The sequence below is a fragment of the Lonchura striata genome, chromosome 1 (assembly GCF_046129695.1).
Source record: "Lonchura striata isolate bLonStr1 chromosome 1, bLonStr1.mat, whole genome shotgun sequence".
Taxonomy (NCBI): domain Eukaryota; kingdom Metazoa; phylum Chordata; class Aves; order Passeriformes; family Estrildidae; genus Lonchura; species Lonchura striata.
In genome coordinates, this window is record NC_134603.1 from 135,515,970 (window position 1) to 135,536,322 (window position 20,353).

General features: G+C 36.2%; 1 protein-coding gene across 1 annotated transcript in view; it reads right to left on the reverse strand.

The window, feature by feature from the left end:
- Positions 1–20,353, reverse strand: part of RUNDC3B (RUN domain containing 3B) — a 46,582-nt gene that overhangs the window by 3,678 nt on the left and 22,551 nt on the right. Inside the window, exons 8-9 of the mRNA XM_021551740.2 lie at positions 16,790–16,947; positions 173–319 (exon numbers count right to left, since the gene is read on the reverse strand). Coding sequence (XP_021407415.1) covers positions 173–319; positions 16,790–16,947 — 305 coding nt within the window. The remainder of the gene's footprint in view (positions 1–172; positions 320–16,789; positions 16,948–20,353) is intronic.

Consider the following 20,353-nt stretch of genomic DNA (forward strand, 5'->3'; position numbering starts at 1 on the left):
AAAAAATTAATCCAAAGGAAGAAAATCTTTATGGAAAACAAGAGAAACTGATTTTAGTTACCAGTGATCTTTCACGCTACAAATTACTCCAATAGGATATGTTCCAAAGCTGAGGGAAATTTTCAGTTTCCCTGCTCTGCTAAAGGGGAATCAAAATAAATATGAAACTTACTCATCCCATTGTTGAATGTGCTTTCTATAGAGTAGAGTGTCCAAGGCAACAGCATTGACATCCAGAGCTCCTGGGGAAGGCCACTGATTGGTGAGGTGAGTAGTTAATTCTTGTCTTGATCTCAAGTCATTATTCTTTAGCACAGTTCTGTGAATACAAAATAAAGTCTATTAAATGCAATTCCTCAAGGACATAGATGATCATAGAACCATCATGGTTGGAAAAGACCTTATTTGAAGCAATGTCCTGGACATCACCCAGCACTGCCACTGTAACTCCTAAACCACATCACTCAGTGCCAGACCCATATGTCTCAAACACTTCCAGGAATGGTGACTCCACCATCTCCCTGAGCAACCTATTCCAGCCTGACCACCTGAACAGTGAAAAAAATTTTTATAATATCTAATCTGAATCTTCCCTCTTAAGTCTCATTTTGAAGTAATTTCTTTGGGTCCTGTCACTGTAGCCACAGCAGAAGAGACTGACCCCCACTCACTACAAACTCTTCTCAGGAACCTGTAGAGTGATGAGGTCCCTGTTGAGCTTCCACTAGACTAAACACTCTCAGCTCCTCCAGATATTCCTCACAGGATGTGGTTTCTATACCATTCACAAGCCTTGCTGCCCTTCTCTGTACAGATTCCAGCATTTCAATGTCCTTTTTGGAGTGAGGGGCTCAAAACTGAATGCAGTACTTGAGGTGCAGCTTCACCAGCGCTGAGTACAGGGCAATCAACACTATTCTTCACACAGGCCAAGATGCCATTGGCCACCTGGGCACACTGCTGGCTCATGTTTAGCCACCTGCCAACCAGCACCCCCAAGCCCCTTCTGCCAAACAGCCCTCAAGCCTCTCCTTCCCCAGCCTGTAGCACTGCAGGGGTTGCTGTGACCTAAAGGCAGGACCTGGCACTTCACCTTCTTGAACCTCATGCAGTTGTCTTCAGCCCTTGATCAGATCTGTCCATATCTCTCTGCAGAGCTTTCCTACCCTCCAGCAGATCAACACTCCCACCCAACTTAGTGTCATCTGCAAATTTACTGAGGGTGATCTCAATTTCCACATCCAGATCATCCATAAATATGTTAAACAGGACTGACCCCAAACCCAAGACTAGGGGAGCACCACTAGTGACCATGTTCTATTTCAAATGACCAACAGACTAATTTTCACAAAGCATCTTAAACTGTTCACTTTTCCTAAGGGAAGCAACTTAGAAACATACGGAGACATATTAGGAACCAAAAAAAAAAAAAAAAAGTGACATTTGAGTGCTTCTACAAAAGCAATAAAGGCAACTGCATTTTAAAAGTTCTTTCTGCCAGCATAATGGTACTTAACAGGCCAGCTATTTTGCAAGCCCACTATGGGAATGTGATGTGCTTCCCCTTGACACCAATTTTTTTCTGCAGTTTCAACACCCTTGCATCCCCCCTTAAAAATTTTTCTGGAATGAACTAAAAACCAGACATGTTAATTCCACTGTATGCTTTCAGGCAAAATATAACACATAGTTACTCTGTTTTCTATCACCTTACAATTTCTAGTAACTATGTCTATAACTGATATAAAGAAGTATAAACTGAATACCTTAAATGCTCAAATTAGTTTTGCCTCACATTCCCAATGAAGTAAATCAGTTCTCTAAAATTCTAGAAATTAAGAAGCTAATATGCCAGTGTTGGAAATCACCTGCCAAAAGTCATACTGAAATAAGAAAAGTACATAGTTTTTTGGGCTCCAAGACAAGACCAGTCTTTTTCCAATAGCACAAGGCAACCTTTGATCTGCCCTTATACTGCTGTAGAATAACTAGAAATAGTAGCAATAGCATTTTGTAATTGGATTTTTTAAGTCCTCCATTCCACAAAATAATAGACAATAGTAAAATGTTGCTCTACAAGGAGTTTGACTATCTCTGGCCTGAAGCAAAAAGCTAATTTACTCATATCCATACCAAATGTACTCAGAAGTTCAAAGTCAAATGCCATGTTGCTATCCAAAATGCCAAACTGCACAGCAAATTAAATAACTATTCATGGCACACATACATTTACTTGAATTTTCCAGTAACATTGTCAACAAGCCTATTTTTACAATACAGTTTTTATTCTGGTGGTATTTGAGCTGTTTAGACAGTAACTTCTGTTAAGGGCAAATAACAGTGCCCAAAGAGCCAAAATTTCCCACAAAACAAAGTAAAGCAGTAGTAAGCTCAGTAAGGAACTTTTAGCAGCTGAGTTTCACAGAGGAGACAGATTCAGAGTTTTATTGCAGAAAAAAAGGGATGAAGCACAGCCGTGATTAAAACTAGTTTCAAGAAACTTCTCTCAAGATGACTAATTCCCTCAGCATTCATACAGGTAAAGAATCAACTTTTCTACCCAGGGATCCACACCCTCACTCTCCTAAGAGGTCTACAGTAATAACCACTTTGCTAACCCAAAGCTCTCAATAATTTCAAATACCTTGCATGTCATTCACTTCCCCATGTAATTACCCTAATCCCCGGGAGAACATCAAGCATTACACAGAGCTGTCACAGGTTTGTTGATTTGAGCAAACTGAAACACTGAGATAGCAAGTTTTTGAGTTTTGCCAGGTACATTACATCACCTCCTTATTCAGAAGGACATCTTGAATGTTTTCACAGAAGTTTCAAAACAGGACATAGTTTATATGAGCAACTATGCCCACAGTGCCTAAATGCAAATTCACACATGTAACAGCTACACACAAATTGCCATTTGGACAACGCCTGTAAACTATCACAGACACACATCTACAGACAAGCTGCTAATAGTGGAATTTTTGCATTTGACATAGATTTCTATATTGAATATATCTAATATTTATATATTCTATATTCCACAAATCTTTACACCCTACTGTGTGAACAAAAAATTCTGAAGCAAACACTCTTCAAACTTTTCCAGGTATTTTAACATAAAATTTAAAGATAGTTTCAGTTAATCACTTCTTAAAACACTCCACCATGCTCAGAAAGAAAACCATGCATCAAGTAGGATGCAGAACTAAATATTCTCCTCTTAAAGCTTTTATTTTGAATCTTTAAAAATATGTTAAAAATAGATTTGAAATTATAAAATCAGTTCAAGCACACTATCAAATAGATAGTAGTACATAAAATAGTAAAAAGTAAAAAATAGTAGTATAGACAATAAAAGTTAGACAAAATATTCACACCTGATGCTATTAGTTACCACCTATTTTATCAGCTTTGTGGATAATTTAGCTCTTAGCTCTTTTGCAGACATTTTTCAAGTTTTCAAGTTTCCACTGCAGCAGAGAGTCATTATACAGGCATTGCCTGCAGACAGCAATTTCTTGAGATGCAGAAACTAGCACTGCTTTTGTTTAACCAAACTTCTTTGAAGAGTCAAAGTATTAAACTGCTTTGAAACATAGAACCATTTAGGCTGGAAAGGATCTTTAAGATCATTGAGTCCAGCCAAAAGCCCACCACTGCCAAGTCCACCACTAAACCATGTCCATAAGCACCATGTCAACAGCATACAGAATCACCATGAAGAAAGATGATCCTGCTACAAGTATTCAGAAATAGGAAAAGAGGTGAACACAAAAGCATTTACACAGAAAAAGTTTAAAAGTACAAAAACACGGTCAAGTTTTAAGGAAAAAACAAATACAAATTTCAAAGCTCAATGTGAAAAAACCTGTGTGAAACTATTGCTGTCCTGCTCTTGTTCAGACAAGAAAAACATTTTCTAGAGGTTAAGAGCTCTCCAAGGACAACAACTTATTTTATCCAAGGCATATTGAATTTCTACAGTAGTGCTCTTGCTCCCTAGAATGCAACCACAGTAACCAGGCTGGCCAGCACTGCGCAGAGGTGCTGCAGGGTATCAGGCAGGACTTCATCCCACAGCAGGACTGTAACAAGTATGCAGTTCTGTATTTCAGTAAAGTTCAATAAAATATGCTTCTATTGGTTTTGCAGCTGTGAGGATTTAAGGATGATACAAGATAAGGTTTGTAGGCAGTATGTTATGCCATTTAATATAGGAATAAAAGCAAAGACACACCAAAAAGAAAAGAAGGTAAGTAAGAGAACAATAGGATTTACTAAAGGAGGAAGTTAAAAAACAAGGAAATACAATTAAACCCGAGTAAAAAAAAGCATATAAAAGCTGTTAATTCCTTTTCTTCAGTCTGGAAAAGAAGATTAAAAGAGTGGCTAAAAGCAGTAATCTCAGGAAGGCAGCTGGTACACGGAGAATACAGTGGATCTTAGTAAGAGATTATATGGCTGTGTTTTGGATGAAAGACAGGCAGTGTGTGAGACAGGGCTGAACAGGGTATCCTGGGTTAACACAGTGGGACTGCACAGGGCAGAGGTTTTGTGCAGTGCAGGAAGATTATGTAAAAACTTATGATGAGAGCAAGGGGGTTAAACTCATTTATGGCACATTCTCTAATCTAGGCATGAAAAAAATTCTTGATTGCCTGAGAGCCTGTGAACTTCCCTTCTCTCATCCAACTAAATGGTATCCTCAGTGTCTACAATTAGTTCCATCTTTTTACAATCATGTTGGCAAAAAAGTAGCAGTAGCTGTTCCATAATCTGCAGAAAGTTAACAGATGTACCCTTAGCAATCCTTACCCCAAACAACACTTCTGGTAAGATAACTTCATATAGGGTTTTAAATTCTGCAAACATTATAAAATAAAGAAATAGTGAAGAGATAGGCAGAGAAGAACATTCAACAACAACCAAAATATCAGTCTACTACCAACATTAACCTCAAACTGAATCCAAAAAACAGCACTGTATCAGCTACTAGGAAGAAAATTAACCCTATCCCAGCTGAAACAGGGTATTTCTTTTAAAATTACCAAATACCCTTTGTACTACTTCACAGCATAGATTTTTCTATAGTGCATAAATATATATATAAGGGAAGTATAATATACAAAGTCTGGCCATGTTGTCCTAGGATAACATTTAGGCCACTTGAATTGTGCGATTTTTTTTGTATCTGAAAAAAAAACCCCACACAAATTGAAAATACTACTGCAAGTAATAATTTTCTTGGCAAAACAATCAGCAAATGAGATGAGAACATCATAGTACTAAATTATATGATTAATCATAGTACTAAATTATATTATTAAAAACAAACAAATATTTGCCTTACATTTGTAATTTTTTTCTCTATACCAAGAACTATTATTAAAATTAGGCTCCTGTTCAAAACCAAAAAAAAAACCTGTTCAGTAAAAACATCCTGCTAAAGAATTCCTGTGTATTACAAAAGATTACTGATGAGACTAATCAATACTAACAAACTCTCAGTGTGAAAATAAGTGTCTGCAGACACATCTGCTCCCTCCAGGCCTGTAAGTTTACTTACATTTATTCAAGAATAACTGAAGCAGCCAAAGCATTCATCAGGTTTACACAGCTATTCCCAGAAATATCTCTGAATGCTCTCAACCTTCAGTTCTTTAATTGTGCATTTCAGAAGCTAGGAAATGTGAGATTAGTGAAGTCTTCCAATAAACATCCTCCTCCTCCACTGTTCACTCACCCTGCATTTGTCAGGTACTCTCCAGAATATTTACTTGCAAATTTCCCCAGCTTTTATTATTCTGAGATGTTTAGATAAGCATTTAATATTTTGAGAGTATTAAGCACACACAGGATATATTTTTGCACAGTACACACAAAAAAATTAAAATGCAACCGACAGATTTCTGCCCATTTCCATCCGTGCTGCCTTTCAGCTCTGGTACAAGCATGTTAGGGGCCACTGTGTAAATGAAGCATCAAAAATAGCTATTTTAATTTTTTTACTAAGCTGCTTTTTTTCTTGTTTTGTTCGTTTGTGTTTATGTTTTAAAATTTATTTTTTAAGATGAACACACAAACACTTCTGTTTGCACTAGCATTGCTTTTGGCATCTTAACTGCCTGCCAAGAGATTAAGAAATTACTGCTTTGAATTAACACATCTAAGACTTCTATATCTTGTTAGTGTGACCCGAATTAACAGTGAGACAGAAGGACAAAAGACAACCTGTATATTGGATTCCTGCATGCACAACAGAAATTATATAAATGATTATAGCTGGTCACTTACTATACTGTAACTATATTACCTCTGGGAATTTAAAAATAAATAAGTAAATAAAATGTAATCCAAATTTGGCCCAAGTTAATATAGAAAAGCCTTTCCTGCATAACCACATAGAATTTCTGGTGTCATTTCAGCTATACCAGATTTTCAGTTTCCCTTGCATCAAATGTAGTCATTGGAAGCCTACTGCAAAAGTTTCATTTACATAGTTTTGTGGTTTTTTTTTTTTTTTTTTTTTTTTGTTCAACAAAGCAAAAGTCAGTTCTGTTTCCAATTATACCTATGAAAAACCAGTAATTTCTTACCTGCAAGTTTAATTTCTCCAAATCCAGAAAATGCCAGTCCAGTTGGCAATTTGCCCTCCTACCAGCAGATGAAGACAGGAAATAAACCAAACAGACTAATTCCCTAAGAAAGGGAATTACATCAGATGAGTGTTCCAGTTCAAGAACTACCTGAGTAGTGAAAAGTAAAAGTGAAAATAAAAGCTTAAAAAAATAAAAACATTTTCATAAGAACAAGCTTTAAAAACTTTTATTTAGGACAGGGAATATGGAATGCAAACTCAAATTGATAGCATACATGAATATAACTAAAATCTGTAAAAGCAACTCCAAAATAAAAAGGAACTCCCAAGCTGTCAGTACTCTAGCACAGCAGTGAGCTGTCTGGACTGGTATGTCATTGGACTTTGAGAAATTAGATCAGCAGGTGTGAAAATGAGTTACTTACCAGTAGATTTTGATGCTGCAATATAGCATCTCTCTCAGATTTGTGCCCTGTATACTAACACACTATTCCCCAAACTAGATGCCAGAGCAGTTAGATGCCAGCAGACTTTCTAAAGGCAGTTGCTGCAGTGAAAAAAAAACCCAGGAATGTCCTACTGCAACACATTTTCTTACTCTGACTGACCAACAGATCTTCATGTGCCACAGCCATGGCACTACTTGTGCCACAGAACAGATACCCTTGAAGCTTCTCCAGCAATTTTTTAATCCTCCTTTATTGTCTCTTAGAGAGAACTTTAACTATATCCTAATGAAATTAATTATCAGTTTTATACAGGCTTCGATTTTCTTGACCTCTGGATAACTTGAGGAAGTTTATACTGTCAGAAATACCAGCAGCTGGACTCCTGAGTTCTAGTCTATCTGCAGTGGTGACTTTGTTTCTGAACAGAGACACTCAGAATGGTTCAAAACATACCATAATATGTTAGCTTTGCATATGCTAGCTAAAACAGCACTGCAGCATGTGACTGACACTCTTCACGTCCGTGGACAAAGAACCAGGCCTGATTCTCTGGAGGAGGATAACAGGCACAACAGAACCAGTTTTCCCAGATAGTAGGTCTTGACAGAAAACAAGAATGCTGAACTGGATCAGCAACCAAACTACTGAAAAATAAAGAGCAGATTTCAGTTCTTCAGCTATCAGAATCATCTCTGCTGGGAAAGGAAGGACTCTTAGCAAACAAGCTTTTTTTTGACAGACTGTCTAATTTCCCTTCTGTAAATATCCTCTCAAGCTCAGTTTGTCATTTAAGGATTCTTATTCCCTTATGTCAGTGATGTAAATACAGCATATCTGTTTATAGCTGAATTCCTCTTAAAAAAACATTTCTACAAGGGTATGGAAAAAAATAAATCAAGATCTTTCTTTTTAACTTTTTAATCTTAATCTTTTTCCTTATCTTTTAGATGAGGAAAACTGGTATTCTCAAGAACTTTATAATTTTAACTTGATTTCCTTTGATTTCCGTAAAAACAGGAGAAACAAGTGCAAAATGGTTAAATAACTTTGGACTGACTGAAAGAACTTTTTCTTTAAAATCCACTATCATATTAAGGCAGCAAGAGTTTCATGAGAGATATCCAACAGGGAAGTTGGAAGATTGATCTTCTACATACATAGGCAAGTATTCACCAAAACTAGCATAAATAAGCTCTTTCAGAATGCAAAGTTTTTAATTACAAACAAGAAATTAAATTATTAGCAGCAAGCCTTGAGTAATATAAGTCCTTCTTGGCAGTTGAATGCAAATTAATAGAGCTGCCAAACTACACAAACAGTAAGGCAGAGCTTCATAATCTTAGAAAGTGCAGAATAAAAAAAGAGGAGGGCAAAAGTCTGATCCAAGGGCAAAGGGGTGGAAAAAAAAACCCAAACAAAAATCCACAATCAGAGATTACACCAGAAACAGAATCTTTGCCAATGTAATTTGAGTTAAAATTTGGATAACAACATAATGAAAAATTGCAATGTTAAATGGTTGCATAAGAACATTTCAATGGCCAACAGAAAAAAATACCTGTCTATAACTCAACCACTTGCTAGCCAAAACAGGACAGCAGCTAATATAAGCATCTCACTCAGGAATCAGGGAGCACACTGATTGTATTTTCTTGGTTACAACTTCAGGCATTTAACTTTATCTATTTAAAGCCTTTCCAGAACTCATTTAGACTGTGCTTTATTTTAACAAAATATTGAAGAAACACAAGACACAAATTTAAAACTCGAAAAACAAGTTGTAAGCTAAATTTACAAATACTACCCATAATTTAAAAAATCTCCAACATTTCTGCAATCATGTCTATGCACACTGATTTGTAATTCACCTTACTTCTGAACAAACTATTTGTATTTTAGAGAAACTTATAATTCTGCTATGAAAGTATAAAAAGAATTGACTAATCTTTTCCTACTGGATGAAACTTTAATTCCTGATCTGCTTTATTTAAACCAAAAAATCTAGTAAAATAAATCTGAAGTTTAGGATGATTTAAATATCAATTTCCTTTGTATGATGAATTTTGAGATACTCCTTCAGTGTAGCAATGATAAAGTAATGCCTGCAAATACAGAATTAGCCTCTCCCCCCCATTCTAACTTGATACTGTTCTTCAAAACTTAAAAAATTATTTTTCCACTACTTGTCATTTAAAGTCCATTTTGTTTGGTATTGAACTTAATGTATATTGCATTAAAAATATTAGAAAAAATTAAATTTGCTCAACTTTTCTCATTTATGTATAAGCAATATGAAATACTTGTTTTTCCCACCAGTATGTTCTGGAATACAGAATCAAATGTACAGTAGATGAGTATGAAGGTTAAGAAATGAAGCACAAAATCCTGTGACCCTCAGAAGCAAACGGTAATACAAGGTTACTTATCTAAGCAGATAAAGCGCAAAGAAATCAAATCCAGGTTCTGTGATTGCAATCCAGCAGTTTATGATTATGCACCATGATTAACTTACCATAATTTTTAGCTGTTTCTTTCTAATCTCTCCATTTGCAGCATCAAGTTATTCAAACTGTTTTATGACAACAAAGCCTCAAGGTCGCCTGATGTTCCAGACATGAGAGAATTCTCATTGTGAAATGAGAAGAAGAAGACACTGATGTCTGCTGTATTGCTATGCCAAAGCAAGTACTCTCCTTCTGCCACAGTTCAGGTATAGGTCAGGTATAGTGACAGAGGAAGAAACTCCTAATCCACACAATCTGCTTTCCTACCATGAGTGCACATCATTTGCAACTGCATTGCACTGAGGCTTTCAGAGGCTCAATACTTGTCATTATTATTATTTTGAAAGGCCTTATTTTTCCCTGTTCCCAATCTTTTAGTTCTACATTGGACAAATATTCTGGAATTTGAAATGCATAGGTGCTAACGTCCAAGTAACTTATTTAAAGCTTTCTTGTTTGGTACTTCTATGCAATACCTTTATCCATAAAAGTGAAGCTATGGGAGAAAAGATAACCCTATAAAACCAGAATTTAGTATTGCACATTAGACTCCTAGAAGGGGACACACTACCATGCTAATGTCACTGAGTATGCAAAATGGTGAAAGAAAAGTCCCTGTGGGTCTCTAACACGCCAAGGGAAGTGAAGGGCAGAAGGGAGCAGAAGGCAGACTCCTTACAAAAGTATTTTTCATTCTGGAGTCAGAAAACATTTTCCTGTAAATATTCCAACATTTGGTGTTGAAGACACCAATAGCTTCAAAAGATTTAAACTTTTTTTAGAATGTTAAGGTTTATTTTAAAATAAACCTTTTAACCCCCCTTTTTAATAGTTTGGAAAAAGATTTTAAAATACAAGGGGCTAAAAATAAATGCCTCCCTATCTACTGCATCTTGTAGAGTAAGCCCTTTCCTTTAGGCTGCTGTCAACCCAGAAACTTTTGGCTTCCACTTGCACAACAAACCCACGTGGATTCTAAGAACAGAATTATCATGTTGGAGGCTTGATTGCCAATTGTTTAACTGTGAATAGTTCTGTACCTTGCCCTATGTTCCTCTCTGAATTGCAGGAGTCTCTCTGTCTATGTCCTACGCCCAGCTGAAATTCTCCTAGTTATATTTGCAAGAAAGGAAACACCCATGTCTTCTTGGGTTTCCACCTCACTAAAAACAGAACTTCCCTTCTTGCTGTCAACTCACACCCTTGTAAAACAGAATGGGATTACAATAGTACAGTGAACTTGAAAAGAAAAAAATTGCACAAGAAAAAAAATTCAAAACACTGCCTAAACAGAAGTTTAAACATCTCTCAGAATATGTAATATTTTCTATGCTTAAAAAAAAAAAAAAAAACAAAACAAAAAAAAAATCCACGACACACAGACAAGTTTTTAACATCTCTTAGAATATGTAATATTTTTCTATGCTGTAAAAATAAAATACCAAAAAAAACCCCAAAAACAAAACAAAAAAAAACCCCACACAAAACCACAAAAAATAAAAACAAAACACAACAAAAAAAACTCCACACACAGACAAGTTAAATAAAAAAAGCACCTGAAAATCAACCAAACTCTAATACTAAGGATTTCAAACTGCTGCTCAAACCTGAGGGAGAAGCAGAGGACAGACAGGAAGCATTACAAAAAAAAGCATGGCTAATGTGAATTAGGGTTTGATAGCAGGATCCATTAAAGCTTTAAGAGGAAAGGATTAGCATTCTCAGTTTTCACATTCTAGGAAAGAAACTTGCCAAGATCAAAGATTAAATTTTAATCTTCAACTTCCTTTCAGTGAGGAAATAAAGCAGCTGCAACAAATTGGATTTACTGTACTTAAGCAGTTGAGGAATTCAGTTTCTTTGGAAAAAAGCCTTAAAAGAGGGACTATCTGAAATGAAGGCAAGAGGGCTGAAGCACATTGATCCAGCTTTCCTATTTATCCAGATGATTTAGGTTTTGAGCTAGGATTACAAAGCCAGGCAACCCATATTAAAGTTTTACTCACAAGGAGACACAAAACACAATCTACATTTCAAAGCTTTGGTCAGACTCTCCTGCTTCCATTTCCTTGGAGAAGCTTTTCTCTGCTTTGTCCCTGACAGCCCAGCCATAGCCTGCATCCTCGGCAGCCCAGCCAGAGCATCCTCTGCAGCCTTGTCCCTGACAGCCCAGCCAGAGCATCCTCTGCAGCCTTGTGCCTTCCTCTCTGACCCTCCCCTGCTGCACAGTGGCAGCACGGTGCAGAACCCAGAGCATTTACAAACAGCATCCTAACAAAGTGAGGACAAGCAGAGATACTATTTTCATAAGAAAGTTTTTTAACCAAATGGGGCATGGCCATTCACTGAAAAGCAATCATCTTTGCTACAGAGAATACAGTGTATCTTCCTTTACACAGTCCATAACAGACCTAATAGCTCATGGTGTGTTTGAAACAGAGAAGCTAATGTTGCCTGGAGTTAATTGCGTCCAAATTACACATTGTTCTCTTTACAAATACAGCTGTATTATTCAGATAGAAAATGTAGTATTGCTGGATATTAAATAATTAAGTATACTATAATAAAATGTTAAGCTATATTAAGACATTAAGAATGAAGGAAAAGCATAGTTTGGACCTTGGAAAGGCTAATTCTGAAGGAACAGCCAAACAAATTAAACCTATCTTTAAGATTTGACAACACATGAAAAAAAATTCTTAATTACACAGTCAAGCTTAATTCAGTATAAGATGTGAGTGCCCCTACAATTTAATTTGATGCTTATCTATGCATTAACCAGTAACAGAATTCCAAACATGGAAGACTGATTTTTTTCCCCCCCAACTTTTCTTCCCTCCATAGAGAACACCATATCAAGATGGGGATCTAGGAAGAAACAGTAGAGGAAGATAAAAAACAGAGTGGTATAAAATATAGCATAGTCATTGAATATACAAAATACATTTCACATAAATGTGATAAATTGATAAAAAAATTACACCAGTGGGGACAAAGGGGCTGTACCATCTTACTCCGGGCACACTAACCTGAAAGCTGAAGAAATTCTTTACAAGGAAACCTGTGGTGGCAAACCTTACACAAATCAGTTTTCATTCCAACAAAAATCAAACCAAAAGAAAAAACTTTTAAAGCATTTTGAGAGTTTTTCTGCTTTGCATAAAATGCTTTCCTTTTTCCTTTCACTTTGTTTAAAAAGATGTTTTATGTTAAAGTGATCAACTTTTATAAGATCAGTGAGATCAGTTTTTGGAACATCAGTAGTTGAGTCAATATGCAGGAAATGAGCCAATCAGGAAATTAGAGGACTCTCTCACGTAATCATCATCAATATTTAACATATATAAACATAAATATCAAATTTAACTGAAATTAACTGCAGAATCTGAACTTGAAAGTAATAAAAGCAGAGTTTGTCATAACACAGATAAAGGTGTTAGTCAAAAGAAAGACTAAGAATCACCCTAAGAAGGAAAAAAGTCTGTTTAAGCTGAGCTAAAGAGTTTTAGTGCAAACATATTGTGGGCCAATGGTTCCAGATTTTGCCCAGTCACATCTTTGACTGAGCTAACTAGTCCATCAAGGCAGTGGTCTCATTTTTTTAAAATGTAACATTTTGTTTATCTTATACTCTTCAATTTCTATTTTTTTACATTTAAGATTGCAAATAATACATTGGCACAATAGTATATTTATATAATTTATAAATAATTATACATATATTGTGGGGGTTCTTAGAATTTCTTTTTACTGATGAGCTGTGCAATCAAATGTCTCTGTGCTTCAAGAGACATTCAACATTTCTTTGCAGAAACATAGAGAATGAAGGAATGTCTACCTCTGTACATTCTGAATACTCCAAGATGCAGTTCCTTGATGATTTGGGATCCCTATCCCATCAAATTACAATTCTGTAATTTGAACATTACAGAATTCAAATTATTTTCCTCATCTAGACATTCCAGATCACAGGCTTCTCCTGGCTGTCCTCCTGTGAGCTGTTATTTTCAAGCACTTAAGAGCTGTTAATTTTACACACATTAAGGCCTTTAGAACTGCCTCACTGTCACTGTAAAAATACACTATTCTTAGAGAAGACTGGAGCCAAAAGCACTGTTCTGTAGTGTTCAATTCAAGTCCTAGGAAAAACAAATCACAGTGATGACATCCGAAGAAAAAACCTGAAGGCCCTGAGTGGCTCATTATTATTACAATTCACACAATGGAAATGTTTCCTGAACACTGATGGACTGGGGGCATCCAGGAACACCTGTCCAGGAAGTCTATTCCAGGGTTTGACCTCCCTCTGGGAAAAGAGATATTTCCCAATGTCCAGTCTGAACCTTCTTCCTGATGAGCTGCATATTAGCTTAAATATGCTGAAATAATAATCAGGTTGCCTATTACAGATTCACTTCTCCAACTTGATTTGCCATCAGACACCTGCCAACAAAGTAAGAGGTCCAATCCCTAGATTGGGGGGGCGGGGGGGGGCATATTGCTAAGAAATGCAATTAAACTGAGAGACAAAAAACCTGGTACTCTTTTGAGAATAACAAATTGATAAATTTTCAGCTCCACCATTTTCCAGATACTGGTATTCATGAGATCTGTAAATTGGCTTTTAACTACATTGGAAACTATGTTGTTCATTGTAGTTTGAATATTCAAGTGTGTGAGACAAAGTTAAGAATACTGAAAATTGTAGAACATGAAGCATAGCAGCTGTAAAAGAAAAATTTCTTCCAAATTTATCTGAAGTCCTGTCCCCATATTTATTTCATGCTTTGCAGAAGACCCCCTTAGTAAAAGTGCATACAGAAAAGTTTCTCTGTAGGAAATCTAATGTTTAACCTGAAGGTCTTGTTGATCTGTTGATCCTGGATTAACTGATTTCCAAGTTTCAGTAACAGCCTATACTGTCAACAAAGTCAGACCTCTATTCCTCACATTACTTTTTTTTTTGGTGGGGGAAGGCAGAAATAGATATTGACTCAGATTCTGTCAAGTCCACTGATGAGATACATAAAACATTTTGCTTTGCATGCCTGTGAAATATCATTTTGGAAACCTCAACAAAACCTTACTCAACAGAAGTTTGAAGTCGTAGACCTTCCTACCTTAAGAACAGCAACCAGTAGAATAGAAGAGCATCATCAAAAAGAAAGTACAGAATGTTTATTTGTAATAGTTTCAATTATACATCAAACAATCCTAAACCAGATCTCTAAGTGTTTTACAAACAGCAATGCAGTATGCCTTGGGCAGAATTACAGTCCCAAACTTGCTCTTATCTGCTGATGTAGAACTCAGATTACAGCATACATTCACTGCTTCAAAATGCTAGTAATGGTAGGCGAGCAAAACACTAAGTTTTGGTATTACTTTAACATCATTCTAAAATGGCTGGACCATAAAAAGCAATTGGCCAAAACTCATGCCTCATTACAGATACATTACTGTCAAAACACATTCTGCTGCCAGGTCACCTTTGGTTGTAATAAAAAACCCAACATAAATACCAAATATGATTAAAGTAAGTTGATTATGACTGATGTTGACCATTAGAAACCTGCTAGGAATATTTCTTCCCCTCCCTCACCTGACAGGCACACTACACTCACAGCAATAAAAATGTAAAATTGTACCACTCCAAATATCAAGAGTACTTCAGACTCCTGACTGCAGTGTCTCACAAACAGATATACAAGAACATTGTCAAGATACAACAGAGGTTATTACACAATTTGAGCCTTTACACAATAAAGCCACCAAACAAAATCAAACCTGAAAGACTGAGATTTTCAGAACAGTCTGACTGCATACAACTCAGTTAAAAATTAACAGCAGGTATGAACATTCAAAATTGCCAGTATCAGTGTAGAAGTTTAAATAAGTTTACACCTTGCCCCACCTCCCCCATGTAACCAGGGATGCAAAAGCAGTATAACATGAATCATCAGGCATATGAGTAAGTTCAGAGAAGAATTCAAGAACAGGTATGCCTCAAAACCTTACAGTCAATCAGAGGAAAAAAAAAGAAGCTTGGAAAAACATCTTTTCCTTACTCAACTCTACATTTGGCCTAAAAAAATGCCAATTCTGTACTCCTGAACATTTTCATAAAATCTATTTAAATCACTGGCAATTAAATTATCTATCATGAGAGAGAGCGAGCAGCAGAAAAAAGAAAAGCTTTGCTTATGAGCTTGAAATATTTTACTTTGTACTAAAGACCCTTTTGGATGGTGTCTTCATAGATTCTCCTTATCATGGATCTCCGATGGCTGCCATGTTACTCCAGGGCTCAGACATTTACCAATTAATCCAGATTTAAGGCAAAATAGTTTGGTTTGTATTTGTTATGAACAGAACATTCAACTGCTGCAGGTGCACCCTATGGCAGTTTCATGGCAACCATCCCTGAGTCTTCCACCTGCCTGGGTCTTCAAACACGGAATTACAGAATGGCTTGGGCTGGGAGGGACCTCACAGATCATCTCCAGCACCTGCCATGGGCAGGGCCAGCTTCCACAACACCAGGCTGCTCAGAGACCCATCCAAAGTGGGAATGTCTCTGCAAAAGGAGAGCACCTCCCCACCCAACAGATAGGGCTGAGAGGATAAATTGCATAATGATCATAAGATACTCAAATATTTATCACACTAGAAATCACAAATGCTATTAATAAAAAATAAGCCTTCTACTGTTTTAGCATTTTGCCTTGCATTGAAGAAATGGTGATAGTGAACTGTCTTGCCAGTTTGAATAGTTTTAGGACTACCAGACAAACTGAGTCATCACAAATAAATTAAAATCTAGACAAAAAAAAATAAATATTTTTTTACCCCTCTTGCCTAACCTTTAAAAAATGCTCTTCAAAAGGTAGCTGGTTTCAATACTTTTAGGGGTAGCCTTAAAACTGGAAGTAATAAAATATAAAGAACATTTTATAAAAACATTTAAAAAATTAAGCAAGTTACTGTAAGCTATTTCAGATTTTAAAAAATTTAAATATTCAATCTCAGAATTATTCTGATTTACACTACTACAGTTACCAGGGAACCATTCCCAAATCTAAGACTTGTCAGATAAAAAAGATCTAAAATACATCAATTTCTTTAAGAAGTTGACTCATTTCCACAGGATTAGGAACATATTGTATAGTTATATAACTTAAATAATTTAAGTAATGCTGCTCTAGCAATGCTCCTCCATTATACTAACTTACAACTGGTCTTGCAGTTCCACAATGATATATTCCAGCTGCTCCTTCTCCATTTTATGGGCTAGATCCATATCTTCAATTCTTTGTAACAGCAGTTTATTCTGTGAGACAGATTCAGACAGCTGGTTTTCTCTGAGTCGTACCAATTCTTCAAGATAACCCTGAAACAAAAAGTTATCAGAAAACTTTAAAGAACACACTATCAAAACTTTCGATTATGCACGTTCATATTTGTTGGTTTATGATGTACACAATTTTATTTTGGGTTTGTTGTAGGTTTGATTATTTATTTTAAACAGACTAATTTAAATTGACTTTAGATTACTTTGAGATTTCCTAATGGGTAACAGGAAAATCACATATTTATTTATATTCTTGCAGAGTAGAAAAATGGATGAAAAAACAAGACAGGAAAGCCTCTAGCATGAAAGACTAATTCATTTTCAAAAACAACTGTCACAAGTCCAAGGAAGAAAACCAGAATTTTACAACTGAACAGATACAAGATGTTAGATAATACACAAGGGCAAGAGTAGAATATATCTATGTGGATCTTTATAGTTAATGAAAGGGATCCAGAATTACTATGAATAAAATATCCAATGTTATTTTAAAGTTTCTTTGAACTTTTGAATCATACATTACAATGACAAAGAAGGTACTAGCATATCAGATGTTAGTAACTTAGAAAGAGTCAATTAAAACCAAATATAGTAAGTCTACACTACATAAAATTGTGCATATTCCTTGAAACCTGTGGAAAAATGTGCAACTGTTTTACATGTGCCCACATTTTAAAAAAGATATTAAAAAAAGGTAGTTCTCAAAACACAGAAGGGGTGTGTCTGTTCTCAACTCTTGTTAAGAAAACAGGTATTAGCTCATAACAAAGTGCAATTCATCACCACAAAGACTGTTAAGGGTCTGAAGCATCTCTGGTAGAAGAAGAAACAGAAGGAGATGGGATTGCTCAGGTCAGGGCTGAAGAGAAAAGGGTAAGGAAAAAGAATCATATCAATGTGCATCTGTATTAATGGGAGGGTGTATCAATGATGGAATCAGATTCTTCTCACTGACAGTCAGTGAAAAGAGGCAATGGGCACAATCTGAAATACATGCATATAGGAAACTATTTCAATATAGGAAAACTTTTCTTTCCTCTTTCCTTTTTTACCCATTAAATAAGCACTGGGATGGGTCATCCAAATAGGCTGGAGAATGTGTATCTCCAGGATATTCACAGCCTGAGTGAAAAAGGCCTTGAGAAACTGGCTGTAGTCTACCTTTTCCTGAGCAGGGGAGATGGACAAGACAATCTCCAGAGGTGCCATGTGACCACAACTATTCTGTGATCTTATAGTTAAATATAGTTCTATCCATTAGATATATTTATATTTGAAAGGGACTTTATAGTTTCAGTACAAGTTTCAAGGACTCTTGAGAGCTTTACACTATGCCTAGTTCTGCTTCATCAACTAATTCTGTTATCTTGACTCCTAAGATATTCCTTGGAGTTCTAAGTAGCACTTCAAAAGCACTAAATGATGCATAACAACATAACAAATTTCCTGCCTCTCAGAAACATAAAAGACCCCAAAACAAAACGAAAAAAATCAAACCATTTTGCAGAAGTATTTTAAACCTGAAGCACCAGTATCAGAAACATAATCCATGTATACCGTAAATACCTCTATCTATAATGACACAGAGATGCACATCCCACCAGTATACGTATATAAACTTCCAGTATAAACAGTACACAAACAATTCAGGAGTTTACTATTCAAAAGTGAACAGTTTAAACCATTCCAGAACAGGGAAGGGATAATTTCTACATAAAAAACAAATGTGTAAAGTATGACTCATTGATCTGGACAAGATACAACTTGGAAAATACAAAGTTGTCATATTTCCAGAGTGGCCTGGGCAGGGCAGAAAGTAAAAGACAGTTCCTAACTTATTAAAAAACAAGAGCTAGGCATGATGAAGTCAGGCTCTTAGGAGCCAGATTCAAAAGACAGAATAGCTTTTCACACAACAGATGGTAGATTCACAGAATGCATTGCCAAAAAAAAAAAAAAGAGTTTGGATGGTGAAATTTTACATGGAATCGAGGGGTTATTTGACAAGTATTTGGCAGAGACATCTATCCTGGGTTACTAGATTGACAAACCTTTTAGCTTCAGGCAGCCCCTCAGGTGATACACACTGGCTAAGAGTACATTAGAAGAAAAGCAGTGCATAATCATGTGCTTAGTGTTTATTCTTCCCTCCACTTCTTTGTTCAAGTACCCAAGATGGGATAGTAGCATAACCAAAGAGTCTTGATGTAAACCAGTAGAGTGTAGCTGATTCAATAAAGGAATGCTAGTATTTAGCTTGCTAAAGTAACACCTGACCTGATCCTACCACTCAAATGGCTCAGAACTGAGACCTTTCTCTTACCTGCAATCTAATTGCTTGTCACATTATGACCTGGTGCTATTAATGGCTGCAGCACACATACTTACTTGGGAGGCACAAAAGGAGTTTACCACTGTTTGGGCAAAATGAATGACAATAGAGCAAAAGAAGAATCTATCAGACTTACTGTATCAGCTACTAAAGACATTATTTTTAACTTGGTCTTCTTGTTGCAAACACTCAATTTTCCAACACACAAATGTCAGAAAGCCCTTTTGTTCAAATAAAAAGTCTCTGATTAACTGGTACCTACTGCACTGAGTGCAACTCAGTCATTGGTGCAACTTACTGGCATGAAAAAAGGGAAGGGAGAGAAACACTTGGGAAAGGAGTTCTATTACATGGTCCATCTTAATGGTCATTTGTTCAAGCTGTAATAGAGCAGATGCGGTATAGTTGAAGTGAATCATATAAAAACTTGGCAGCCACATCCCAAATAAAAATTAGACAACAGAAAATTTTCTGACTGTAGGAAAAAGAAGTTATTTTGCTGCTGCAATTTTAAGTAGGCATTCCAAAGGAGGACAACCAGGAAAGTGTCAACAGGAAAGTGTCAGAGTAGCCACCATTTTGAAAATTGCTTAAATGCACCAAAGTTTCCAAAGATTTATCCCACAACTGAATTAAATTCACCCCTATATTAGTTATCTATAGAAGTTAGCAATTCATTAAGAGAATGTTACCAGAAATAACTTCCATGGAATGGGAATGGTTCTAGATCTTGGACTCATGAATAAACCAAAATCACCATTTGCTATCACAGCCATTGACAGCCTTTGTGCTTATGCAAACAAAGGCTCCTAGTGATTCTGACTGTGGCTGTGGGTTACATGTTTCAGTACTTTTTCTACACATGTATGTCACAACTTTGATGGAGTATCTCTGGAAATGAACTACCTGGATATACCAAGAAAAATAAGCATCCACCTATTTTGTTCTCTCCAATGCTTCTCCAGACTGACAACTCTCCTCATTGTGGGGAAAAGTGTTCATTCAAACTATGTTTTTGTATGGCAAAAATGGGAATTCCTTCTGGAGGTTCAAGATAAAGGTTTCCATTTATATATCTGAAGAGATTCCTTTTGACCAGCATGCTTTGTGCAG